Here is a 23,869-nt window from a genome sequence, read left to right as displayed (position 1 = left end):
CACGTCGCAGCTTTCGACTTCTCTTGGGCTTCAGACACCTTCACGACTTGATCCCATGCCCCGTCTCCCGCGTCCAACCCCACGTGTATCTTTACGTTGCTCCCTTCGACCTCATGACCCTTGCCGTTCCGGTACATGCCATGTGTTCGTCTGTGAGTCAGAGATGGTTAATTAGGAGACGCAACGAGACAGACATGTACCAAATCGGCACCGGGAACACGAAACAAACGGGGTACGAATGTACAGAAAGAAAGAAGCAATCGGTAGCGGCCTGCAGAGAAGCTGCGGGTGCAAGAGGAGGGTTGCTTTATGCCCCACACAACGTGCATATTTTAGCTCGTCGACATCAGCACTGAGAGCAAACAGAAGCCGCCAGCGAGTGGATCTGCAGCAATGTCCCAAACCCCAGGCCTTAGCTTCCCATCGCACCGTGTCCGAAGCTCGTTTTTCAATTGTCTTGTTCTGTTTCTGACCTGTCGAGAGTCCATTTGGAGCTTTGACCGCACGCCTCATTACACCAGGAGACCAGTACGACACCTCGTTTTTTTTTTTTTCCCGTTCTTATTTTGGGCAGCAACCTGGGAAGGTTCCTCAACACTACCCAGCGCGGCATGTTCCTCTGCTGTGGTTGGCTGTTGCGTGAACGATTCTGGACCACTTACACACCCCTGCTCGCCTTGTAATAGCATTGTCTGCCCCAGAAGGAAAAAAGTTTGGATCAACTGGGCGGTACGTACCTTTTCGATATCCGTTTCCTCTCATTCCTTCTTGAGTTGTTGACTGTCACTTATCCGTCTTCGTTGTTTTCATCCACTTTTAACATCATGTTTGAAGTGTCTTACCTCTCTGTTTCCTGTCTCCTGGTCCCGGTCCTTCCCAGCGCCAAATTCCTTTTGGACAATATCCCAGTTGGCCAGGTCAAGCGGCCCAAATGAGCAAATAGCGAGAAGTTTGCTTCCTTTGTCCACCATCTCTCGAATGCCCCGCCAGCGCGGCTGCTGATATTGCCGAGCGTGTATGTTTGTATGGAGAATTCATCTGCTGCAGCATGGTCTGGCCAAGTGTTGCAGTGACTGCAGTTCCTTTTTTTAGTCTCGCGTTTCAGAGTTTCGGGTGTCTAGCCCTAACGCGCAAACGGCCGCGGCGACGACGATGCGAATGCGTCGTCCAACGCGGCCACGAACGCGACCAGGATCACGGCCTACGATGCCGGCCAACTACGTACCCCCCTTACGCGGGTAAGTCGATGTCTTGAGAAACTACCGTCGAGGTGCAGCTGTTCCCACGCCCTGCACACCCCCTCTCTGCCTTTCCTTTGCTCCTCCTCGTCGTCCTCTCCTCGCCCTCTCAGCCTGTCGTTTGTCCCGACCTGCAGTGTCTTGAGGATAAGTATCTTGCCTCCTCCCCTCCTGCTTTCCCGTCTTCTCGATATCCTCTCCTCTCATCCAGTCCTCCCCCTCCTGTCCCATCCTCATCCAACCTTAGCTTCGTGTTCATGGTCGTTTTTGAACTTCTTGACCTCTCCTCCGCTTCCCATCTAACTCGCCTTGGCTCTGTTGATGACCATCAGCATTTCTCGTCTTCCTCTATTTACATCGGCCATTTCCCCTGGCCTCACTTTCAGGCCTGATATTAACAGGTTCCTCTTGTGACCATCACCTTTCGATTTTCCCTTCATTTCTTTTGTCGACTATCTTCCTTGGAGCTGGTCTCCTTGCCCTGTCATCACCAATAATTCCTAATTTTCTTCATTGCCGTCCCGGAGACGTACAGTTAGATCTTTTTATCCTCGTCAAGTCCTGTATCATGTCGTCTTCTCTGGCAGCGGACGCTGCTTTTGACTTTACCTTCCCGTCGTGTGACCCGGCCACGCCGCCGCCGCCGGCCGTCTCCCACTCCTTCTCTTACAATCCCTCCTCGCTGTTGGAAATTCCCTTTCAACCCTATGGTGGAAACAACGGCGGCAATCATCATGGACACGGCCATGTGCGCTCCAGCTCCCAATGCTCGGCTTACTCTGCCTACTCATATACCTCGTCGACTCCTTCCGAGGCATTCCTGACTACCCCAGCTGTTTCCGCACCCAGCACTCGAAACAGCACGCCGGTTCGGTCACCTATCCGCACTCACGGCCCCTTGCTACTCCCTAAGATCAGGTCCCAGGACCAAGCGCTAGGGCCTGAAGACGCTACCATTGCCACGGCACCTCTCAAGCGTGCTCGTGCCTCGCCTGTCCCGATGACGCCTGGAAGCGGTAGCACCAGGAGCCGTTCTACGACCTCTGTTAACCGACGTCGAAGTGCTCTCGCCACACCCAAGAAGCCGTATGCTGCATCTGTAGCGGCTGCCTCACGCCATATGCGCAGCCTCACGAACCCAGACTCGGTTGTGCCTTTCAACGCTTCTCGGTCGTTTTCTGTCGACAACACTCAGGAGCAAGCTGCGTCGGCGAGGGCTGTGACGCCCGTGTCCGTTTTCGAGTCGACACCCCCACCGCCTACGCTGCTGTGCTCTCCTGCCAACTTTGTTCAGTCATCGACGCAACTGTCACAGCTTACGCAGTCTGCTTTCCCGCAGCAGCAGCAACACCACCATCACCACCAGAGCGACTCCATCCACAGTCGTCGTGCTTCGACATGCAGCCTTGATGGCAGCTTCACTTTGGATGGCAAGTTCGATTATGATTATGGCTTTGCGCCGTACCCAGGCACCGTGCCAACCAACTACATGGCCGCGGATGGCAGCAGCCAGGAGAGCGAGACATACCTGTACCGGGACCAGGAACAACAGCCTCAGCAGTACATGCCGCGGGAGACTTCTCCGCTATCGGTGGAGTCCGCCTCGCCCGAGCCCGTGGTCTTGCCGGGACCCCTCTCTATCCCAGTGACGTTGCCCGTCATCACAGCTACGCCACCATCAGCCACATCGGCTCCCGCTACATCAGGACCGACCACCTCGCTGGTGACATACTTGACGGCGCCCAATCCAGCTCCTGCCTTGGTGCGCACCATATCGTTCCCTCTTCGGGACCCCAACACCAAGCATTATTGGTGGGATGTGCGCCAGGTGCGCCCCTGGTCATCCTTTACAATGCCGAACCTGTCGGCTTTGCCCGGTGCATCTTCTGTATTGACGTGCCCCATCCCTGTGTCACTCCTGCCGACGCCGCACGCGCCTGCCCGCAGCATCCACCCGGAGACAGAGTCGGACCTGCACAACCTGTGTGCTGCGCATTACCTGCCCCGCATCAATGCCGCGCTCGCCTTCTCGTCATCGCGCCCGATTCAGCTGACATCTTCGACTGCATCCGTCGACGCCGCTACTGCCTCGACCTACGATGAGTTCTTTGTTGGTCATGTGGCTGGCGACAGTGCCCCCGCTGCTGCGCTTTTCGGTGGCAAGCCCACCGCTCGCGTTGTCGGCCTTGTTAAGAGCTTCGACCGCTTCAACACTGGCATGCGCGCCGAAGGAAACATTAAGCGTGTCGAGTACTTGCGCGGGCTGGCCCACTTGCACCACCTGATGCGCGAGCACAGCTGTCGCTACGGTTTCCTGATCACCGAGATCGAGCTTGTCATCGTGCGCAATGGCACCGAGACCACGCCACAGTTCGGCCAGCTGGAGGTTGCCAGTGTTCCCTTGGCCAAGACGACCGTGAGCTCCCAAGCAGTTGATGATGACATAAAGGATGGGCTTGCGGAGACGCCCCTGACAGCCGGCCTGGCACTGTGGGGTCTCTGTATGCTGGCAAGTGACGAGATGGCGGCTGCCGCTGTATCTCCTTCAGCAGCATCGTCGATGCCTCTCCTCTGTTCATATAGCACGCACATCGGCGCTCCCGCTGAGGGTACGCGCCGTAAAGCTGCACCTCGTGATTCCTGGATGCCGCCGCCGCAGCTTGCCGAGAAGCGTACTGCCAAGCGGGCGCGGGGTTGGGTGATGCCGGAAGATGCTGTCGGCCGCAAGGAGATGGGCCGCCGCGGTGTGCGGTACAATGGAGCCCATTGAGTGGATGGGGTTTGAAAATGCGGATGTATTTTGACGACTCATGACGTGTAATGTCTTTCTCTATCCTAACTCATCCATGTTTGCTTCTTTTCGTCACTACTTACTTACATGGGCATTGGCTGGTCCTTACAAGTGCTCTAATTGTCTCGTTTTCACTTTCGATTTTAACTTTATTCTTTCTTTATATTATTGATGAGCTTCATTGGACTTGAACGGGCTTGGACATGGTAAGGACTGTGTTGAAGAGGATAGCAGGCCTAAGACTTGAAGTATCAAGTATTTTATGATATAGAAACCTACAATAGTAAATGAATTACTGTGACCCATGAGGGGGATTTCCAAATGAGAAATCATGACAGAACCTGGTCTAGTTTCGAGACAAAATCGGTGCCGTTGCCGTTACTGCAATATAAAGTTGACTAGGGAGGTGTTCCTGGCGGTGGCAAACTAGCCAATCTCAGCCAATATCAAAAGTCAGTTTTGGAGGACACTGGAGGGGTTGTTCGTTCAACAGCTCAACAGGTCCTGGAGCTGTCCCTACGTCTCCACTACAAACAACGCGGATGTGATGTCACCAACCAGGGCCCCGGACAAAGAAGCTGCGACTGTTGGTCTCCTTCCCCTCTCGCTGTTTTCGTCGTCACAACCCCACCTTTTGGCGGCGACCCAGTGGCCGTCCACATTCCAGACCACGTTCTGGGCGTGGTTGCCATTTCCCCGTTTCCGAAGCTTGCTCGAAGCTCTTAAATTGTCTCACTTCTGCGTTTCCTTTACATTCCTTCCCTCTCTTGACCGTTTTTGTACCCTGTTCATCGTAAGTATGGCTGTGCTTTGGTTACATATAAGACCTCTCAATTGACCAACCTTATTTGACAGTGGGCAAGTCCAGCTTCTAGCGATCACGACGCTCTGTCCTCTGCTTCGATCTTGAGCTTCTCTCGCGCAGGAAACCAACCTCACGTCCTACCCGAAAGACCTTTGCGACCCAACCCATCCCCGCCGTTACAATGGCTGCCAAGACCGTCGAGTTCACGCCTTTCACCGACCAGAAGCCTGGAACGTACGGCTCTACAATTCCTCCCATGCGTTACGTCTTCTGTCTACTAACAGCATCAGCTCTGGCCTCCGCAAGAAGGTTGTTGTGTTCCAGCAGCCTCACTACAGCGAGTCCTTTGTGACAAGCATTTTGCTGTCTATCCCAGAGGGCGTCGATGGTAAGCTCCGAGCCGCAGCCAATGGGCAATGACTTCCCCAGAAAGATCCTGCCACTGACTTTGTTTTGCATCCTCTACCTTACAGGCTCTTTCCTCGTCATTGGTGGCGATGGCCGCTATTGGAACCCCGAAGTTATCCAGCTGATCGCCCGCATCGGTGCCGCTTATGGTGTTAAGAAGCTCCTCATCGGCCACAATGGCATCCTGTCAACCCCGGCTGCCAGTCACCTCATCCGCAAACGCAAGGCGACCGGCGGCATCCTTCTTACCGCCAGCCACAATGCTGGCGGTCCCAAGGCCGACTTTGGCATCAAATACAATCTCGCCAACGGAGGGCCGGCGCCCGAGTCCGTCACGAACAAGATTTTTGCGACCGCCAAGGCATTGACTGCTTACAAGCTGCTCGAGCTGGAGAATGTCGACATTTCCACCATTGGCACCCGCCAGTATGGCCCTCTTGAAGTTGAGGTTGTCGACAGCACGGCCGATTACGTGGAGATGCTACAGGACATTTTCGATTTTGACTTGATCAAGACCTTCTTCGCCAAGAACCCCGACTTCAAGGTGCTCTTTGATGGTCTGCACGGAGTCACTGGGCCGTACGGTACCGCCATCTTCGACAAGGCCCTCGGTCTCGGTCCTACCAGTGTCCAAAACTGTGTTCCGAGCCCAGACTTTGGCGGTGGCCACCCGGATCCCAACCTGACTTACGCCCACTCTCTTGTCGAAGCAGTTGAGAATGGCAAGGTTCCTTTTGGCGCTGCTTCCGACGGCGATGGTGACCGCAACATGATTTACGGTGCTGGTGCCTTTGTTTCGCCCGGTGACAGTCTTGCCATTATCGCACACCACGCCCGTCTGATTCCCTACTTCAAGAAGAATGGCGTTTTCGGCCTAGCCCGCAGTATGCCCACCTCCGGCGCCGTCGATCTTGTCGCCAAGCGCCAAAACTTGGCCTGCTATGAGGTCCCTACCGGCTGGAAATTCTTCTGTGCCTTGTTCGATGCCGAAAAACTGTCCATCTGCGGCGAGGAGAGCTTTGGTACTGGCAGCAACCACATCCGTGAAAAGGATGGCCTGTGGGCTATTGTTGCCTGGCTCAACATCATTGCCGGCCTGGGCCTCGAGAAGCCGGGCGTGCCGCCTACCATAAAGCAGATCCAGCATGATTTCTGGACGGAGTACGGCCGCACCTTTTTCACGCGTTACGACTACGAGAACGTCGACTCTGCCGGCGCCGACAATGTTGTCGGCGTCCTGCGTGGACTTGTGAACGACCCCAACTTTGTCGGCAGCAGCGTCGATGGCCGCAAGGTGACGGGCGCCGGGGACTTCTCCTACACGGACCTGGATGGCTCCGTATCTAACAACCAGGGCCTGTACGCAACATTTGCTAATGGCACGCGCATCGTCGTGCGCCTGTCGGGCACCGGCTCCAGCGGCGCAACTATTCGTCTGTACATTGAGCAGCACACAAGCGATCCAGAAACGTACGGCAAAGATGCGCAAGATTTTCTCAAGCCCGAGATCGACATGGCCAAGACGCTTCTCAAGTTCAAGGAGTATGTGGGTCGTGACGAGCCGGATGTGAAGACTTGAGAGGGTGGCGTGATACGAACATTTTTACGAGACAAAACACATTCTAGTAGCCACTTATTTCGTTCTTCTCATGTTTTAGGTTTTACTCCCGCTTTAAAAAGCCTTTTCTGTCACCAAGGTCACCTAAGCGTATTTATTGTACGCCCAAGAAATTTTTTATTTGGATGTTTCATCGTGAATCACGTAGAAATTGAAACAGGCTTGCGGCAACGTAGCGGTTATTAAGTCACGTGAAATAAAAAGAAGATTATGCGCATTCCACTTTCTAAAGTTAAAATTTCCGTAATCTATAAAGTGCGAATATCAAATTAGCTTTCGAGAAAAACAAGGTAAAGAAAGTAAGAATGACAAACTGCTCAGGAGGTAGGTTAATAAACGTGAGACATCATGTTTGGGTCCCATCTCGTTCAGAGTGTCTTTCACAAGGTAAGTGAAGGATGTTAGTGCGAGTACAAAAAAAAAAAAAAAAAAAACAAGACCGCTACAGTTTTAGGAAAACCAGTGGAATATTACTTCGCTCAATCAATATGTGAGAATGTCAGGCCGTGAAAGTCATAAGCATAATTCGTGATCGCAACATACAAATAGACAAACATGGTGCAAGCATAAAGGGGTAGGTCATTTTGAGATTGGAGATGTGGAGAGAAAAGGGCAAAACAAAAAGCTGTTCGTGCGGTGTTGACATTGGACAAGTTTCATGACGCATTGAGGCCGGGACATTGGCGATATGGAATTGGGCCTTCATTTCGATGGATCTGTCCGCTCGCCGTCATCGGACGGGGCCGTCGACTCTGTCGGGTTGCTGCCGTCCGTTGCTTTCGGCGGTGAATAGAATAGCTCCCTGAAGCTTTCCTGGGCTTCTTCGGCGAAAAAGTCTAGTTCCAGCGCATTGTACTTGTTCTGCCTCATGTGTTCAGGCCGGTAACTGTTGCAAAACACGTATAGCTCAATGTCTTTTACAAGGATGCGATTCCTGTCTTTCCGTACTAGCCAGTTTGGCGACAGAGACTGGTTTGTGATGAATGCAGTCCAGACAGGGCAACGTCGCAATGAGCCGTCCCAAACGGTGGCATGCAAACGTAGAGCCCGTGTTTTCGTGTCCTGGTAGACGAGAAGAGAGTGCCTGTAGCCATCATCGAGGATGCTTCTTTATGACCCTGTTAGTTTTCACATCGGATATGAGGACAGAGATATTGTGCGTACTATCCGGTTGGATACGAAACTTACGCTTGGAATAGGCGCTTCTCCCGGCTGATATTGAGTTCGATTGGGTGGACCGCTCCCGTAGGACCCTCAAATTTCATGGCAACAAAGGTACAGTGAAAGAGAACTAGCTCTATGAATGGGGTTGTCAGTTTTGATTTTTGATTTTTTGTTTTTATGATAGAATGGTATAATACATCATGGGAATGAGAAGTACCTACCCTCCCAAGTAAGAAAGTAAAGCAATACCCACAACTTAGAGGTGTTTTCCGTATGACTCCAACGTTTGATGACGAGGCAGCTGCCATCACGCTCAATGCACAGCTCGTGCACGCCATATATCGAAAACGCAGACATGTTGGTGCCTGTGTCGAGGCTGCGAACAACCAGGTAGGGACAACGGTCAAAAGGGTTAATAAACGCCAAGATTGTGAGGCGATCCTGGTCAAACGAACGCCGAAACAAAATCCGGGCTTCTTTCGGCACGATAGCGTCCTTCCAAGGACCGTAGCATTCCGAGAATTTGAGGTGTTTGAGGGGCGTCCGGGAAGGCAACGGCCGGGAAAAAATGTCTTCGGCCCAATGGAGGCTTCTGTCTCGGAATACTGCTGCTGCTGCGGACATGACAAGCGGGCCGGCCGGTGACGGAGGAGACTTGATGCCCTGCTTTTCACGGAGTTGGCAGACGCGATTTTGCAGGGCCTCCATGGCGTTCATGTCAAATTGCGGAGACCTGGTAAGAGCAAGAGGTAGAGCGAATCATGTTAGCGATTAGGGAGTAAGTGATAGCATCCCAGGTGATTTGTATGTACGTGTCGTGGGTGGGCTAGGAAAAGCGCCACGAACCTTATCAACATTTGGCTCATGAGAAGCAGGAACTGATAATAAAGGCTGAACCGTTGCGGCAAATGAATGCCACCAGCCTCATCCGTCATCTTGTGGTACATGGTGCGCCAGCGGATCTCTTTGTTCTTGGTCTTGTCTTCATAGTGAGTGCGGATGTCGTCGACGCTCTTTTGAAAGCTAGGCAATAGAATGTCAAGATAGCCCAACATGGTTGGTACACGACCTGGGTGTGTTCGAGCCTGTTCGAGAATACGAAGAAAAACGTTACCACACTTGCGCATCTCGTCGGCTAAGGCAATCATGAGCGGATAGAGTGGCTCAGCGAGGCAACCGCGAAGATTATCCACACAACCAGCGACCACATTGGCCGCCATGGCCTCGCTGTAGCATCCTTCGAGCAGCAGGGCGACCCGGCCGCCATTGTTGTGCATGCCACTCATTGCTAGACTTCGCTTGATGATGACAATATGGACATGGACATGTGATGACAATGCAACACGCTGACGTTTCGTGAACTTTTCTTCGCTGGAGAAAAAGACTGGGCGAAACGGATGTGAAGTGCGAAAGTGATAAGAGAAAATGGTCGTGAGCGTTTGGAACAAAAGGAAAAGATAAAGGAGACGGCTTTGAAGCGCGTCAGGATGTCATTGTTGCCGTGGTGGTATATGGTGTCGCCGACCGTAGAGAGAGCGGGCCGAATGTCCAGCGGTTTGCTTGAGATCCTCTCGTCACGTAATCGTGGCAGCCTCTTGTCACCTCATTCACTGTTCGTCGACAAACCGGCAGCCAGATACCGATCGTCCTTTCTCCCCCTCTTCGCTTGAATATTGCGCCTCTCAAAACAGGTATAAAAGTCGGTGTCTTGGCCGATAGAGATACACGACGTCGTTGGCAGACCATGCCAGTCTGGCGGCGTAAAAAACGACAAGAAAGTTGATTGAATCTGGGTGACGACGGCGCGCACAAGGCAGGAATCGCTGTTCAATGTGTCCGACTCTGACGACAGCAGCCACGAATGTGAAGGAACCGCACTCTTTCTAGGATATGGTCAGGGAACGCATGAACTTGCAAAGAAGCAACCAATGCAGAATAAAATACCCAAGTGTGGTCTGGTGATTCCACGCTGGCGAGCCTTCGAGGCTTTTCCCAGTACATGCAACGACTCAGCTGGGCTGCTGATGATATCTCCTGCGCCTAGTCGCAAAACAGGAGTTCGAACGAGAACGAACGCACAGTTGTCACCTTGTCTGAAGGTCGTGCTTGAGAGAGATAGTGTGAAGTGGCCGTGCCCGTACGTCAGACTTGCAGGGCAAGCTTTCCAAGGGGATCGTGTTTTGATGCTGTGCCAGGAATTGGTAGAAGCGGTAGAGGAGTTACAGTAGGGGTAAGAAGGACTGCGGAGGAAACGAGAGAGCAACAGAAGAGTTCTAGAATACATGAGGCAAGCGGAGATATGCACGAGTTCTCGTTTCTCGTCAGCGTGCATTGGGCTGCGCTTTGCACCAGGATCGCAGTGGTGCCCAACAAATAAATCAAACAGCAATCAATGAAGATTGAGGGGAAAGGCCGCAAACAAGTGCCACCAGTTTCTCGTTTTTTTTGTGCGCACATTGGCTGTGTCTGTACTGCCTGCATTGACCGCATTGGCCCCAGCTTACCTCTCACGGCTCCATTTTTGGACGTCTTCTTCTGAGAAACTCGACCTACGTTTCGTTCTCCGCCCCATCCCTTCCACTGTTGCTGCCGCTCCATGTTTGGCACGAAATGTGCGGGACTGACGTGGCCGGCTGGTGATAGGCCCTGTCGGCGCTCTTGCAGCAGCGTTATGCAAGCCGGCTGGCTCGACATCTATCTTGTGGAGTTTGCATCCAACAAGAGGCCGCGCCAATCGAAATAGAATAGTCAGGAAAGGGCCATTCTGTTTGTGGACTGCCAGATGAAGTCGTCGATGCGAAAGTTAGTGGACCGGCGTTCAAGCCATACTGTGTCGGCAACGAGAATTACTTCTCGGCTGTTGTCTGAAGTCTGCCCTGCTTACTAATCACACTTTTTTGCTGGAGCCGGTGGCCGCCTGTGTTCTTGGTATCGTCCTAGCGAGGGTGAAGGTTAACAGAAGCAGCGGCGGGCAGATAATGTGCGGCCTTAGGCCCTGGGTTCGTCTGTTTTGTAAGTTAATCAGGCAACGACTGGTAGATTGCGCGAGAAACGGCGATGGCAATTGATGGATATTAGAGCATGTGGGGGCTTGGAGAAGGCAGGTATGGTTCTCAGTTCGGTGGCTAAAGAAGGAGCAAGCTGCATGAAGACCGCTGGCTGGAATATATGCCACGAAGTCACAAAGCGGATTTCCTGCCTGGGACGACCCAAACCGTCCCCGTTTCCGACAAATGACGTGCACAAATATGGAACACAATCGTTCGTTATTTGGACCAACGTCGTGCATGGACGCAACGTAGCGAACGTCCACTTGAGCCAAGAGTGAATGGATTCTCCTTACGATCGCTCTTTGTGGGCTACAATACAACTGTACGGAAACAGACGTAAACAAATGCTCCTAGCTGGCAGACTGCATATCAAGAAACCGAGAGCGGTCAGCGCCTGTAAGGCTGTCAAAAGACTACTTGTGTCCAACGGGACGGATCGGGACGAATCCAGCCTCGCAGCAACAAACCAAAAGTACAACTTAAGCAACGAGGAAGCTTGACTTGAAAAAAAAAGAACAGGTCTAGAAAATTGGCGCAGCAGCCTTGTTTTACTCCAATATCCTTCGACTAGTCATACATATCATCTCCCATGTCCACACTTCTCTACAAGAGACCAATGTAGAATACATACAAGTGAAGGACAACACTGGGCAAGAGGACGCTGCCATGTTGGTATGGCCGATGTTGTCGTAACCCGAGTAAATTCAAATAATCCCCGTACATCCCGTAAAAGCAGAAGATAAAAAAAAACCAGCCGGACATATGACCCGAGAATGTACACGAAACTCAATCCCTTGTCAGTTGTCCTCGCGCCACAACCCGTCCATACCGAATAACACATGAATATTAAAACAAAAACAGAAATAGTGCCGTCAACTCATTGCTTATGCCTATTTTGCGTCAGTGTACTGTTTGAATAATGGGCACGGCAAGTGTTGAGTCAATCAATCAAAACCGTGAAGAGACTTAGACTCACGTTGTAAGCAGCCTTCTCGTCCTCGTACCGCTTCTTGTCGACAGCGGCCTTGGCCTCGTACGGAGTGCGCTGCTTGTCGTTGAGGGCCTTCCAGCGCTCACCGAGAAGCTTGCCAACCTGGCCGAAAGAAATACCGGGGTTCTCGTCGCGGACGTTCTCGCGCTGCTCGTTCGCAAAGAACATGTAGGCAGACAGACCGCGCTTGGGAGCGTTGGGGTCCTTCTTGCCTCGGCGCTTCTCGACCTTACCGGTCTTCTTTGCTGCGGCCTTAGGCATGATGCTTCGGAATGGTTAGCAAGAATTCGTCCGGCTAGTGATCCTGCAAGATGCGTCGTCATAGAACACTGGTCCTTGTGACGAGCCACACCATATGCGACAAAACAGATCCACTTGTTGCCAATGCGAAAAAAAAAAGTCGCAGAAGGAAAATAAAAAATATCAATTTGTAGTGGCAACAAGGGCACAGCACGCGTATCGATTCAATTGCCCAAACGATGTCAGTCGCATTTGTTTAAGTGCGTAGAATGACATGCGTAGAATGACATGAATGGAAATTGAAACGACGCGGGTGGAAATGGATCTTGCGCAGTTGGTGGTGGTTGGTTGCAAATGTCGCGATAAGTGATCGCGGAGTTGGTGATGCTGGAAATGAAAAGGCATTGTGGATGAAAATCAGACTGGTTCCCAGTCTTGTGAAGGTGCGCTTATTTTGTCAAGAAAATCGCAATCTTGTTGCGGCGGAGGGACCAGTGCGCGCGGGCGAGCAAAATAAACGCGAATGCGATGGACCACGACACAAGACGAGCTTGCACGCGGTTATGAACAAACCAAAATGGCTGTTCCGTTGTCGAAAGTCGCAAATCACTGCAAAAGAAGTCCACTGGACCACAAATAACAGGGTGAAAGCGACTGAAGGTGTCGAAAGTAGAGAGCATGGGAAGTGACTTGCAAATAGCAGCGGACGAGGGTGAATTTCAAAGTACTTACAAAGTTGTATGGGATGGTAGTGAATGTAAGTGAATGAGGCGTGGATTTGTATGGGACGATGCGAGGCTTTCACTGTGAGGTGTTTTGCTGGGGGAAGCTGTTGTATGGGAGATTTTGCGTGCGAAAAGAGAAGAGAAAAGAGAGGAGGAGAGAGAGGGAGAGAGTGCGTGGGCGTAGGGGAGAGAGAGAAGGCGGGCCTTTTTACTATGGGCCAGTTGGGCTGATTGAGGAGGGCAACGGAGAGGGGAGGTGGGAGCGCGGCGCGTGTGGGCAGAGAGGGAGCGACAAAAGGGAAGGCAGGGTGGGCGTGTGTGTACGTGTTTTCGTGTGTCTCCCTCTTGGGTCATGTACGGTTGTGGTGTGCCGGTTGTATGAAGACCAATGGCGGGTACGTTGGGGTGATGTTTTGGTCTGCTTAGGCCAGCAGCGTACTGAAACCGCCGTAGCAAAGGGTAGGAACGAAGGGCGCAATGGCCAGGAGGGTCGAGAAATGAGAGGGAAATGTGTGTGAGGTGTAGGTGGGCGGTGCCAAAACCCCCCAAAATTCAAAGGTCGACTCGGGTGGAAATGAGGGTGGCCGGTAGGGAGGGGGTGGGTGAGCAACAGTGTGGACTGGCCTGGGGCAAAGGGGTGATTTCTCCGTGCCGCTCAGACACCGGGTACAGTACTTGAATTGTTGTACCATGTGCCGCCTAAAATTTGTACTGTGTACTTCCAAACCAGCGAATTCGCACGTACATCATATTTTGAACCAACAGCCGTGCACCTTTACTTTTGTTGATAGAAGCCATTCCTCCCGTGTCCCCTGCTCTGACCGCGCGACTGTAAGCGATACTGAAGGCTTAATAGACGAATACAAAAGCGGACCGGCGGTGAGTGTATGTTCATCTTTGTTTTATTCGTAATCTCACAAAAGACGACGAAAGGGGAAGGAAGAAAAAGAGAGGGGTGCAGCTTGTTCCAAAGTAATAGGTCGTGTTAAAGATCAACTCTGCTTCCAAGGCGGCGTTGGCGCACAAAACAAAATGCCTTCGGATGATAATAGTAAAGAGCAAAATGCTCCGCCGCATAACACATGTCGCTAAGGAAGCTGCTTACATTGAGGTGGTAGGAGCTGGGACACATTTGCAGTAGCTCTCGAACTAGCCTACGGGATTATGGAGAGCTCGACGGTATGGAGCACAGGCAGGACCTCTTGTTTACGCTTGAGGACCAAACCACCGAACCGCCCTACTTGACCGGGTACTTAAATTTTGCAGGAGCAGCATGTATCTCCGCGCCAACGCCATATGTACCAGTACCTTATCGTATGTATCTCTTTGAGGTACCGTGGCTAACTTTGTACTGTGTAATTTGTACGAAGTACCTTTTTCTGGCCATCTGGTTCGACGTTCGTTATGGGACTACTAGCGTCTTACACAAACCCCTTTACGTTCCGACCGCCATCCGTCCTTATTTGGTTGTTGGGATAGACGACCATCCTCAAAGTGCCCGTATTCTGTTTTGTTTCACGCCGAGCACACTTCTTCACGTAAGACATTAACCTTGTAGTGCTTGGTTATCTCCTTCGTCGATCTGCGCTTCGATAGAGAGGTTGGATTAGGCCGTCTGAGCTCAACTGGTCTTTTAATGCATAGCCCTGACTGAGGACTTTCGCTTACACGAAAACTCCCGGTAGTTTGTTCAATACTATATGCCGTACGGAGTACGACACACTCCGCAAGTTATTGTGGCCTAAAATAAAAGTAGAAACGAAGAGTAGCAGAGATCAAAGCATCCTACTCTGTACATCGTAGTCGTCCGCGACAAACAACGGACACGATACAAAAATCACATCCTCGCGGAAAGTATCCTGTAAACAAATCTGAGAATTTTGAAGCACTCTTTATTACACACAAAATGTCATTTTCGTCGCAAGTACCAGCATCGGTCTATTGTGAGTGATCGAGTATGTGACAGATTACTCAGCCAAATTGCGCGAGAACCGCATTGCAGTCTCGTACTCCTGACGGGGCAGCATTTTGGCAGTATCATGTGCCAGTGTGAGAGCGGAGTGGGAATTGACAACAATCGCCCAGAAACGTACAAAGTACACCCATGTGCGCCATGCATATGCACAATAGTCGTACTTGGATGAGTGCGAGAAAGAGGCCAACGGCAGCGGGATTGGAAGATGGGGAAACAAGTGGAAGGCGCGCAGACGCGAATGACGAGAGCACTGCTTGCAAGGCGGCGGTACCTCTGAGAAACATGTTCAGTGGCGGAGAGGGGGGTGTATGCAAGGTAGCGCTGCCATTCGCCAGAAAATAGGACGCATGGTTTTTGTTATTTGTGTCCCTATTTTCGCTGCCAGATTTTCGCCATGTTATTTTTTGCTCCTCAGGCCATTTTGGGCGAAGTCAAAACAAGAAAATCGTACCAAATCACACCGTCACGTGAAGATGCAAACAAACCCCGACGCGTCGATCTCGTACGCGTCTTCCCTCCTACACATCTGAAATGGATGCGCTGCCATGTAGATGGTACAATGATATCTTATTGTTTGTTGGAGACGAAATATTTCGTATACATATTTGCGTGCGTATGGTTTGCATGTTAAAAAACCGATCTATGTGTGAACAACGGCCAGCTCGCACACCTGCCCTAGACTGCGCCGTTAGGTCCTCAGATCATTTGGTTGGCCGTCGTCGTTCGTGAGAATCGTTGGGCCTTGTAAGCAAGCAATCACCATGCTCTTGGCTGATCCGCGACGTGACTCCTCGAATACATGCCACTGTATCCTTTCGCAAAACATACGGTAGTTTATACCACGCGCATCGAGTTGCTCTAACCGTCACTCGGCACGCCGCATGGCGCAACCGGAGGCAATGATGGGTCTGATATCAATTCTTGTGACTGAGTGTTTCCCATCCACGGAGTTCATTCCGAGTCGAGGACAATATCACTGAGAGCTACCTCTTTTGTCCAGTCGACTCCACTCCCGACAATGATAGCACTTGCAGCGCCTTTGATTAGCGTCCAGCGCTGCCGGCTCGTCTTGACGCCTGATAACAGCTTCTTCCGCTCCAAGATCGCCTCGTCCATGTCTCCCTCGTCGCCTGCTGTCGCTGGACCTAGCTGGTCCGTTGCTGCTATTGCCAGCGCAAGCTCCCGTACTTCCGCTGCGAGACGAGCGTTTTGTTTCTCCAATTGGCGGAGCTCTGCCGCCACCGTCGCACTCTCGTCATGAGCTTCGCGCCGCGCAGACGATTCTTGCGCAACGGCCTTGGACGCAGCGTCTCTCTGTTTGATGGCCGGTAAAAGATCCCGCTCGATGGGCGAGGCTTGCGTAGCGCCGTGCACAGCTTTGAGGACAGCATTGACTGTCAGGACGCTGTCGACCACTTCGTTACGCAAAACGTAAGAGGCGCGTGCCTCCAGCAATTGTCTTTGTCTAGCCGCAATATCTCCTTCACCGACAACTGGCGATGCATCTGCATTTTGTTAATTCTTGTCTTGCCCCCGTATATTTCGCTACCAACCACCGCTCACCCTAAGACTTACCTCCTGTGAACGATTCCCGCGCCTTTAAAAGGCCAATCTCGAGCCGTATGCTCCGGAGCTGGTCGTAGAGCGCCAATGCTCGCTTCTCGTCTTCAGAAAGATCCAGCGGTCCTACTACACCCTCGTCTGGCGCGTCGCTCATAGGCGTGTCCCCCAATTCGGCCGCCATATTATTAAAAAAAAAATGCGGAGGTAGGAGAATTATGCGATACCGCGATTCAGATCGCACTGTGTCAAGTAGGCCGTCTCCTTGAGATTTGTTGTTGCCCTTGAATACAGCTTCGCGTCTGGACAGCCTTTTGTGGCTGGTGTTGTTTGTGGCGTCAAGTTTCTAACATCCAAGCCGGCCTGAAGTTGGGGCTGATAACACTCCGCACCAGTCACGAGGCAGCTGTGGCGCTAATGTAGTTTAGTCAGGTAGGCTGGAGCCACGTCTGGGCACAGCGCAAGATGCGCAGCAGCGTTCTCCGTTACTTTTGATATAAATCGTACTCCCAGATGCATCAACAACATCAGGGGTCCATGCCACAAACGTAGGAGCGTTTACTGCAACTTTTTTTTCTCTATACAATCTACCAACTATCCCCGACAAATCTTCGCCACGAACGAGACATCGGCTTGACCACGCGCATCGGCCTCCTTTGCTTTTCCGCCAGTCTTAGCTCTGGTCAGCAGCACTTGGAGCTTGTTACCAAGCATCACAGGGTCTTTTCATCGTCAACAGCCTTCTTCACCCTACTGGCCACACTTACCTCCGGGCCCCGGGCTTTAACAACCAGTCAAGCTCGGGGGTCATGTCTTGTGATGGCCAACGAAGTGTTGATAGCCCACACGGGCCGGCGCCTACATGTTGACTTCTCACAAATGCTGTCGTACGTTCGACATATCCAAGGGCTGCCTACACCTTTCTTAGAATACTTCGGGACAAGCAGCTAACATAGGGCGCCACGTACCAGCCTCGATGAATTCAAGACGCTTGTTAGCCGCCAGACATCAATCCCAACCGAGTACATTATTGCCCTTACCCCCCAGGGGAAGCCTCTTCGGCTAGCCGCTTTCCAGACAGAGGTAGGCTTCGGTCCAGTCGGCAGTGCGAAAAACTCCTATAGCCTTCATCGCGGTCAACTGACTATTGCGCATACAAACAATAGAAGGAGATCTACGTTTACGATGCGCGCACGACACAGTCAGATACGGCAAGCGCTGCCGCCATAGTAAACCTCGAAATACCTCTCGCCAAACATTATACCGCGTCCAATCCTCCAAACGATCTCCGTGACCAGCGATCGCTATCCGCATGGCAAGACCTCTTCCACGCACGTCAGAAGTGGGCCACGTCAGTCGCTGACGAGTGTTCCAGCAAGGCAGGCGCCGCCCAAGAACGATATGCCGAAATGGACGCCATGATGCGATGCCTAGATGCGGCCGTTGCCAACCTCGAGGCTGTCGTTAGGAGTACGGAAAATAAGTACACCGAGATCAAGAAATGGCTGGATAGTGCAAGGGTGGACTATGCCAATTTGGTGGACCGCTGGGAACAATACTTGGAGCTGGCGCGGAGCGTTTCCATATCGTCGCCCATGCTCTGGTTTATGACAGGCCGAACCGACAGCGCCGGTCTGAACGGACGTTCCATGGGAGGAACGCAGCGCGCGACTTTGGAAGACCTAATCGATGTGGAAACGGCACGCAAGGCCGGAAAACTCGCGCCTGCCGCACTTCGCCGCTTCCACGCGAACATCGATGTGCTTGAGCGCGACGCACCGCAGCTACTGCAAGGCTGCGAAGAGGTCCTCCAAGGGTTTGAGCGAGCCGTCGACCGCTCCGCATTGTCTCATGAGGGCGAATCTGCACAGCTACTAGAAGACATCAAGGCCCTCGCCAATAAAATCAGCACCGATTACCAGACAACACTCGAGTACGCTGAATCGACACGAGATGTGCTACAGGCGTCAAAGATTGCTGCTACTCACACAGAGCGTCTCCTGCCGAGCATCAAGACACGGGCCGCCGAAATGGACGAGATGTTCCGCTACGCAACACAGTCGCGCAACGCCTTGGCAGTGGAAACCATCGATTTCATGCGCAACATTACCAACTTGACCAGCCTCAGCAGCAGTATCAAGGGCCAGATTTCCGCCGTCAGCAACGAGGATGATATGGCGCACTTTGACTACCTACGCCTGGTGCAGCAGATTCCTTATGTTTACGCTTCTTTTGTCAGCGAAGCCATCAAGCGCCGTGAGTGGCTGGACAAAGTCAAGACGGACTCCTCGACTCTCGCCAACGAAATGGCACTGTTTCACGACGAGGAAGTCAAGCGCCGAAAGAAGTGGCAAAAGTCGGTCGGCAACCTTGCATATGGCCCATCAGTGACGTCGGCTGAAAACCAGGTTGCCGGCCTTGAGGTCAACCTTCTTGGAGAGGAAGCCGATTGGCCGAATGTCACTCGAAAGGATTTGGAAAAACTCTATGACGTTCTCCAGCGTCAGAAAGCAGACGGCGGCCTCATCGATGACATTGGCAAGATGATTGCTGACCTCAATGCGCCGACCAAACAGCAGTCCAAACGCATCAAGGCTTTTAAAAACGGCAGCGTCCACGACGTTGCCCTGGGACGCAGCGGCCTGCTCGTACGTGGTGACGACGATGTGCTGCGGCGTTTGCAGGACGACAAAGCCAAAACCGAGAACAAACTAAGGACAGCTGAAAGCCGTGTGCGTAGGCTCGAAGACCTGCTGCACCGCCAGAGCCAGGCATCCCGAGCTAGTCTTGGCGGAATGTTCCAGGCCACACCGAGTCAGCAATTCTCCGACCGGGCCGAGTCAACAGTATCGGACAAGCCAGGAACGCCACAGCTGCAAAGAGACCGTCGGACATTACTCGAAGGAGGGAGCATATCAACAGTCGCCGTTGCCGCAGATGCTCAAGAAGCCCAGCGGGTTCAACTGCTTGAAGCACAATTGGCCGCTGAAAAGTTACGGTCGGCCGCATTTGAAAAGGACCTCCAAGCTCGCACGGTAGAAAACGCCAATATAATAGGCCAGATGGACGAGACCAACTCCACCAAGAAGGACCTGTTGGAGAATCTAGAGGCTCTTAAGAGAGAATTCACAGAAGAACGCAAGTCGCTTGAAGACGAAATCAAGCGGCTTCAGGCACGCCTAGAGGACACAGAAGACGAGATAGAGCACTTCGACGAGTCGCGCGAAAATGAAAAGGCGACACTTGACAACAAGTTGCGCTCCGCCCAGGAAGAGATTGAACACCTAAACAAGACACACCGAGACGATGTGCTCAAGAACCAAGGTCAGGTGGACTTTTTACGGAAAGAGACCAAGCTACAGCGTGAGCAAATCGAGTCGCTCGAGAAGCAGGTTCAGGCAGCACTGGATGACGCACAATCCACGGCAAAGCGCCTGCAGGATGCCAAAGATGCCGAGAAGATGTTATCCAATGGCTTCCGCGATCTCCATGCGCAGTTGGTTTCAATTGAGGGCAAAGACCTCGAGCCAACTAAGTCGATACCGCCAGCTGATGTTTCTGATCTTATCGAGGCGGTTTCGGGCACGCTGGCGGACGCGTTGGCCCGCATGCAAACCACGGCCGGAGACATGATTATTATTAGGGCCGATCTAGAGAGGGCTGAAGCTGCGAATAAAGATCTTCGCGATGAACTGGCTTCTTCCAAAGCGACCTTAGCAACTGAGGAAGTTGCTGCACGGCGCCTCCGCGAAAAGCTTGCGGAAAACATGGCGCGCATTACCACACTGGAGGATGAACTTGGTGAAAGTCGTACAGAACTCTTCCAGCTCCGGGCTAAAATTGCAGACGGCGAGACGGGATCGGAGACGTTGCGCAAGAGGCTCGAGGAGGAGGAGCGCAAAGTAGAAGCGCTGACAGAGGAGGTCGTCGCGAAACAGTCCCATCTTGGCGGTGTTGAGGAAGAGCTGCGGATGTTCCAGGAAAAGCACAGCGACGCTCAGACTGCCCTAGCGAGCCTGACTGCCCGATTTGATGCGCGCACGCTGCGTGCCAAAGACTTGTCACAGCGGCTCTACACCCAAAACGACCGCCTTTGCCGACTGCTCGAACGACTGGGATTCTCTGTGACCCGCGACGGGGAATCAATGGTGATCCAAAAAATTCCCCGGTCAGAACGTTCAGCCATGAGTGGCGAGGGTGCCTCGTCTCTCCTCAGACGGCCTTCCGGCGTGTTGCAGGCGACCCGACCAGGCGAATCTCCTCCAATTTCTTCAATCGCTGCCGGAGAAAAGGCCGCCGATGTGGAACTTCTCTATTGGATGAATAGTGCCGACGGAGAGACAGAGGCAGTCCAATATACCGAGTTCATGACAGCTGTGTGTAGCTTTGATATTGATGCTGTGGCCGAGACCGTCTACCGGCGGGTCAAAGAAGTCGAGCACATTGCACGAAAAATGCAGCGTGACGTACGCAGTTATCGTGAAAAGGCACACACACTGCAGAAGGAAGCACATGAGAAGATCGCCTTCAAGCACTTCAAAGAAGGCGATCTAGCCCTTTTCTTGCCCACACGCAACCAAACCAGTGGTGCATGGGCCGCTTTCAACATTGGTTTCCCACACTACTTTCTCCGTGAGCAGGAAGCACACAGGCTTCAAAACCGCGAGTGGTTGGTAGCACGCATCGCTCGTGTTCAGGAAAAAGTCGTTGACCTTTCCAAAAATTTACAGCAGCAGCAACAGCAACAAAACGCGAACCGTGGTGGAGGCGAGGAGACCACGTCGCTCAGCACCGACGACAACGAGAACGACAACCCTTTCGATCTCTCGGATGGTCTGCGCTGGTACTTGATTGACGCGATCGAAGACAAACCCGGCGCACCGTCCACACCGGGACTGGGTAAGAGCACCGTTGCTGCAAATCATGTCGAGGCAGTTGCCGACATCCACACCCACGCAAGGACGGCCTCTGGCCGTGGTCTGGGACTAGGCTTAGGAGCTGGGCGACCGACGGGTATCGACGGCGTGAGTAAGACTCTCTCGCGAAGCCTCGAAAGCCGACGCTCGAGCACAAGTTCTAGAAAAGCAGCACCGCTTGCCCATATAGCCGGCCCTGGCCTGGCTGCCGCGTCGTTGCGTGGTACTGCCATCGCGAGCGAGACCAACAGTTTGCGCTTAGCCCCAACCGACACAGCTGAGCATGGTGCCAGCCCGCCGACGGCACCCGCAGCGCCGACCGTGAGCCACGACAGGAATGCCGGAGCACATCATGCAACGGCACCATCCACCATCGTCACCTCTCGCGAAGGCCCCACTGTGGCGCGCGACCAATCCAGTGAAGCGGCGGCTAACAATTCCTCACATACCTCCGAGGTACGGGACTCAAACTCTACTTCTACTCCTCCTCCTGCAGGAGCTGCCGCTGCTTCTGCAGGGGCCGTCGATGCTTTGCTCGGACCCTAATATTGTGTTTATCTTTTCTCAATTAGCGACAGGTTGTCAACCTTCAACGCGACACGAGCGCTCTGTCAGAAACGCCGTCAAAACAAAGCGTTGTGTGGGACGCGCTATGGGCCGTGGACTACGGTGCTGAGGTCGGAAAGAAGCCCAAATAAGAGTTTTGGTTCGATTTGCAGGGTTTTTCTTAATCTTACTGGCGTGTTTTCTCCATTTCTCTCTTTCTCGTTCAGGTGTATCGTTTTTGTTTGTGATGTTCAGTTCCATCTTGTTGCTTATTATCGCCTAATACCTGTCTTTCGACTTCTCTGCTGCAAGAATGATTTGATTGCAAACTCAACGCAGGCTACCGCGATGTGGAGAAAAGGCAACGATATCGTTTTATTTACCTATTGCACTCATACATATTCACCGGTATCCCGTGCTTTGGGATCAATACCATGCCAGTGTTTATTATGGACGGGATATATGAACATAAAGTATACAATTGGGCGCTTGATTCCCCATGCTCATTGGCCCAACTCTTGAGTAGCCACCACTTCCACAATCTTCCGTACCGTGACTGATTTTCCGCCAGATGTAGTCGCTTTCTCAGCCGCATAGACTCGCGTAGCAGGCTCAGAGCTGTTTCCACGCACCACGATATTCACTTCCCAGCGTCCCAAAGCCTTGACTCGGTCAGTGGTTGGCGCATGCTCGTCATCTCCTTGGTGTCGCTGTTTTGACTCCGTGCCCACTGAAACAACGAAGTGCACGTCGCGTGGTTCCACACGAACCAGCGCGGCTTCCTCGTCATGGCTGCCTTGCAGAACCTCGCGTAGTGTGTTGGTAACGTCGTCGGCCGATACGGAGCCGAATATGGCGGATGTGTCGGTCGAGATAGGTTTCCGGTAGAACACAATGCTTGATGGGACGATTGTTTCGATGAGAAGAGCAGCACGGGTGGCCTGTAAGTAATGGTCAGATCGCTTCTGCATATTAGTAGTCAAAGAAAATGATCGCTTCCTGAGAAACGTACGGATACGGTCTTTAGGGCCATTGTCGGTCGCGCCGCCTTGGTTTCCGTTTGGGATATGGTCTCGCCCTCCACACCATCCTGCCGTGCGACAAACCACGGATCGGGTTGGGCGACAGCATCAGTAGCAGAAGGGCCCAGCTCAGCCATGCGAGCGGAGGTCATGTATTCGGCCAGGCCATTCGGATACCAGAAATTGCGCATGCGCCCGCGCTCCACCCGCAAAATCGTATCTCGTCGGCCGAATTGTGTAATGTCCTCTAGCAGACGAACTACAACGCCCTGATCGCGGCGCTTCGTCTTCTTGCCGCGGGTCTGGATCGAAGTAAATGCGCTGGTCATCGCGGCTGGCCGCCCACTAACCGCGGCCAATAGTGGCCGTTGAGTTAGACACCTGAAGCAGGGCGCCGGCATGGTTCGTAGCAATACCATGGTGTTGGGTGTGCTAGAGTTGGATTTGGCTTCGTACCTGAACGAACTGTTGTCTGTTTTGAAGCTTTTTTTTTTTGTCCATCGTTTGTATTTGGTAGGTTGTAGTTTCCTCATAGACCCACTTTATTACGTGAGCCAATTACAGGGACTTGTTTTCCACACCCGACACTGGTGACAATTTGTTGTTCTTTTATTTGGCGCGTTGGGTGTAATCTACAAATTTATCGAAGATAAAGTATCTCCTATTTGCCTTTCTTGTTGTTGTTTTTCTTATGTTGAAAGTGTTATTATTTCATCAAAATTTCATGTTTTCTGTTTTTTTTTTTTTAAAAAAAAACAGTCAAACAAAAAAAATTCTTTTAACCTAAAAAAAAAAAAAAANAAAAAAAAAAAGAAAAAAA

The 23,869-nt window shown here is 52.3% G+C and overlaps 7 protein-coding genes across 7 annotated transcripts; 3 read left to right on the top strand and 4 right to left on the bottom strand.

Moving 5' to 3' along the window:
- Positions 1-1,806: 1,806 nt before the first annotated feature.
- SPBR_08228 (sialidase-like protein) lies at positions 1,807-4,008 on the top strand (the record flags this gene model as incomplete). Its single annotated transcript, XM_040766466.1, has 1 exon — positions 1,807-4,008. The coding sequence occupies one exon, from the start codon at positions 1,807-1,809 to the stop codon at positions 4,006-4,008; it is 2,202 nt and encodes a 733-aa protein (XP_040614296.1).
- Positions 4,009-5,015: 1,007 nt separating this feature from the next.
- On the top strand, positions 5,016-6,821 carry SPBR_08318 (phosphoglucomutase; the record flags this gene model as incomplete). The annotated part of the gene is made up of 3 exons (XM_040766556.1): positions 5,016-5,068; positions 5,125-5,222; positions 5,308-6,821. 3 exons carry the CDS (start codon positions 5,016-5,018, stop codon positions 6,819-6,821), a joined length of 1,665 nt encoding a protein of 554 aa, XP_040614295.1.
- Positions 6,822-7,562: 741 nt separating this feature from the next.
- Positions 7,563-9,310, bottom strand: SPBR_08334 (uncharacterized protein; the record flags this gene model as incomplete). The annotated part of the gene is made up of 4 exons (XM_040766572.1): positions 7,563-7,746; positions 8,049-8,157; positions 8,246-8,757; positions 8,871-9,310. 4 exons carry the CDS (start codon positions 9,308-9,310, stop codon positions 7,563-7,565), a joined length of 1,245 nt encoding a protein of 414 aa, XP_040614294.1.
- Positions 9,311-11,964: 2,654 nt separating this feature from the next.
- On the bottom strand, positions 11,965-12,326 carry SPBR_08754 (HMG box-containing protein; the record flags this gene model as incomplete). The annotated part of the gene is made up of 2 exons (XM_040766992.1): positions 11,965-11,982; positions 12,051-12,326. 2 exons carry the CDS (start codon positions 12,324-12,326, stop codon positions 11,965-11,967), a joined length of 294 nt encoding a protein of 97 aa, XP_040614293.1.
- Positions 12,327-15,956: 3,630 nt separating this feature from the next.
- Positions 15,957-16,722, bottom strand: SPBR_08665 (uncharacterized protein; the record flags this gene model as incomplete). Its single annotated transcript, XM_040766903.1, has 2 exons — positions 15,957-16,498; positions 16,581-16,722. 2 exons carry the CDS (start codon positions 16,720-16,722, stop codon positions 15,957-15,959), a joined length of 684 nt encoding a protein of 227 aa, XP_040614292.1.
- Positions 16,723-17,974: 1,252 nt separating this feature from the next.
- Positions 17,975-22,027, top strand: SPBR_08083 (uncharacterized protein; the record flags this gene model as incomplete). The annotated part of the gene is made up of 1 exon (XM_040766321.1): positions 17,975-22,027. The coding sequence occupies one exon, from the start codon at positions 17,975-17,977 to the stop codon at positions 22,025-22,027; it is 4,053 nt and encodes a 1,350-aa protein (XP_040614291.1).
- A 503-nt stretch (positions 22,028-22,530) lies between these two features.
- On the bottom strand, positions 22,531-23,378 carry SPBR_08629 (uncharacterized protein; the record flags this gene model as incomplete). Its single annotated transcript, XM_040766867.1, has 2 exons — positions 22,531-22,968; positions 23,040-23,378. 2 exons carry the CDS (start codon positions 23,376-23,378, stop codon positions 22,531-22,533), a joined length of 777 nt encoding a protein of 258 aa, XP_040614290.1.
- Between the last annotated feature and the right edge of the window lie 491 nt (positions 23,379-23,869).

This window comes from Sporothrix brasiliensis, assembly GCF_000820605.1.
Source record: "Sporothrix brasiliensis 5110 chromosome Unknown Cont22, whole genome shotgun sequence".
Taxonomy (NCBI): domain Eukaryota; kingdom Fungi; phylum Ascomycota; class Sordariomycetes; order Ophiostomatales; family Ophiostomataceae; genus Sporothrix; species Sporothrix brasiliensis.
This window is presented reverse-complemented; position numbering and strand designations above follow the sequence as displayed.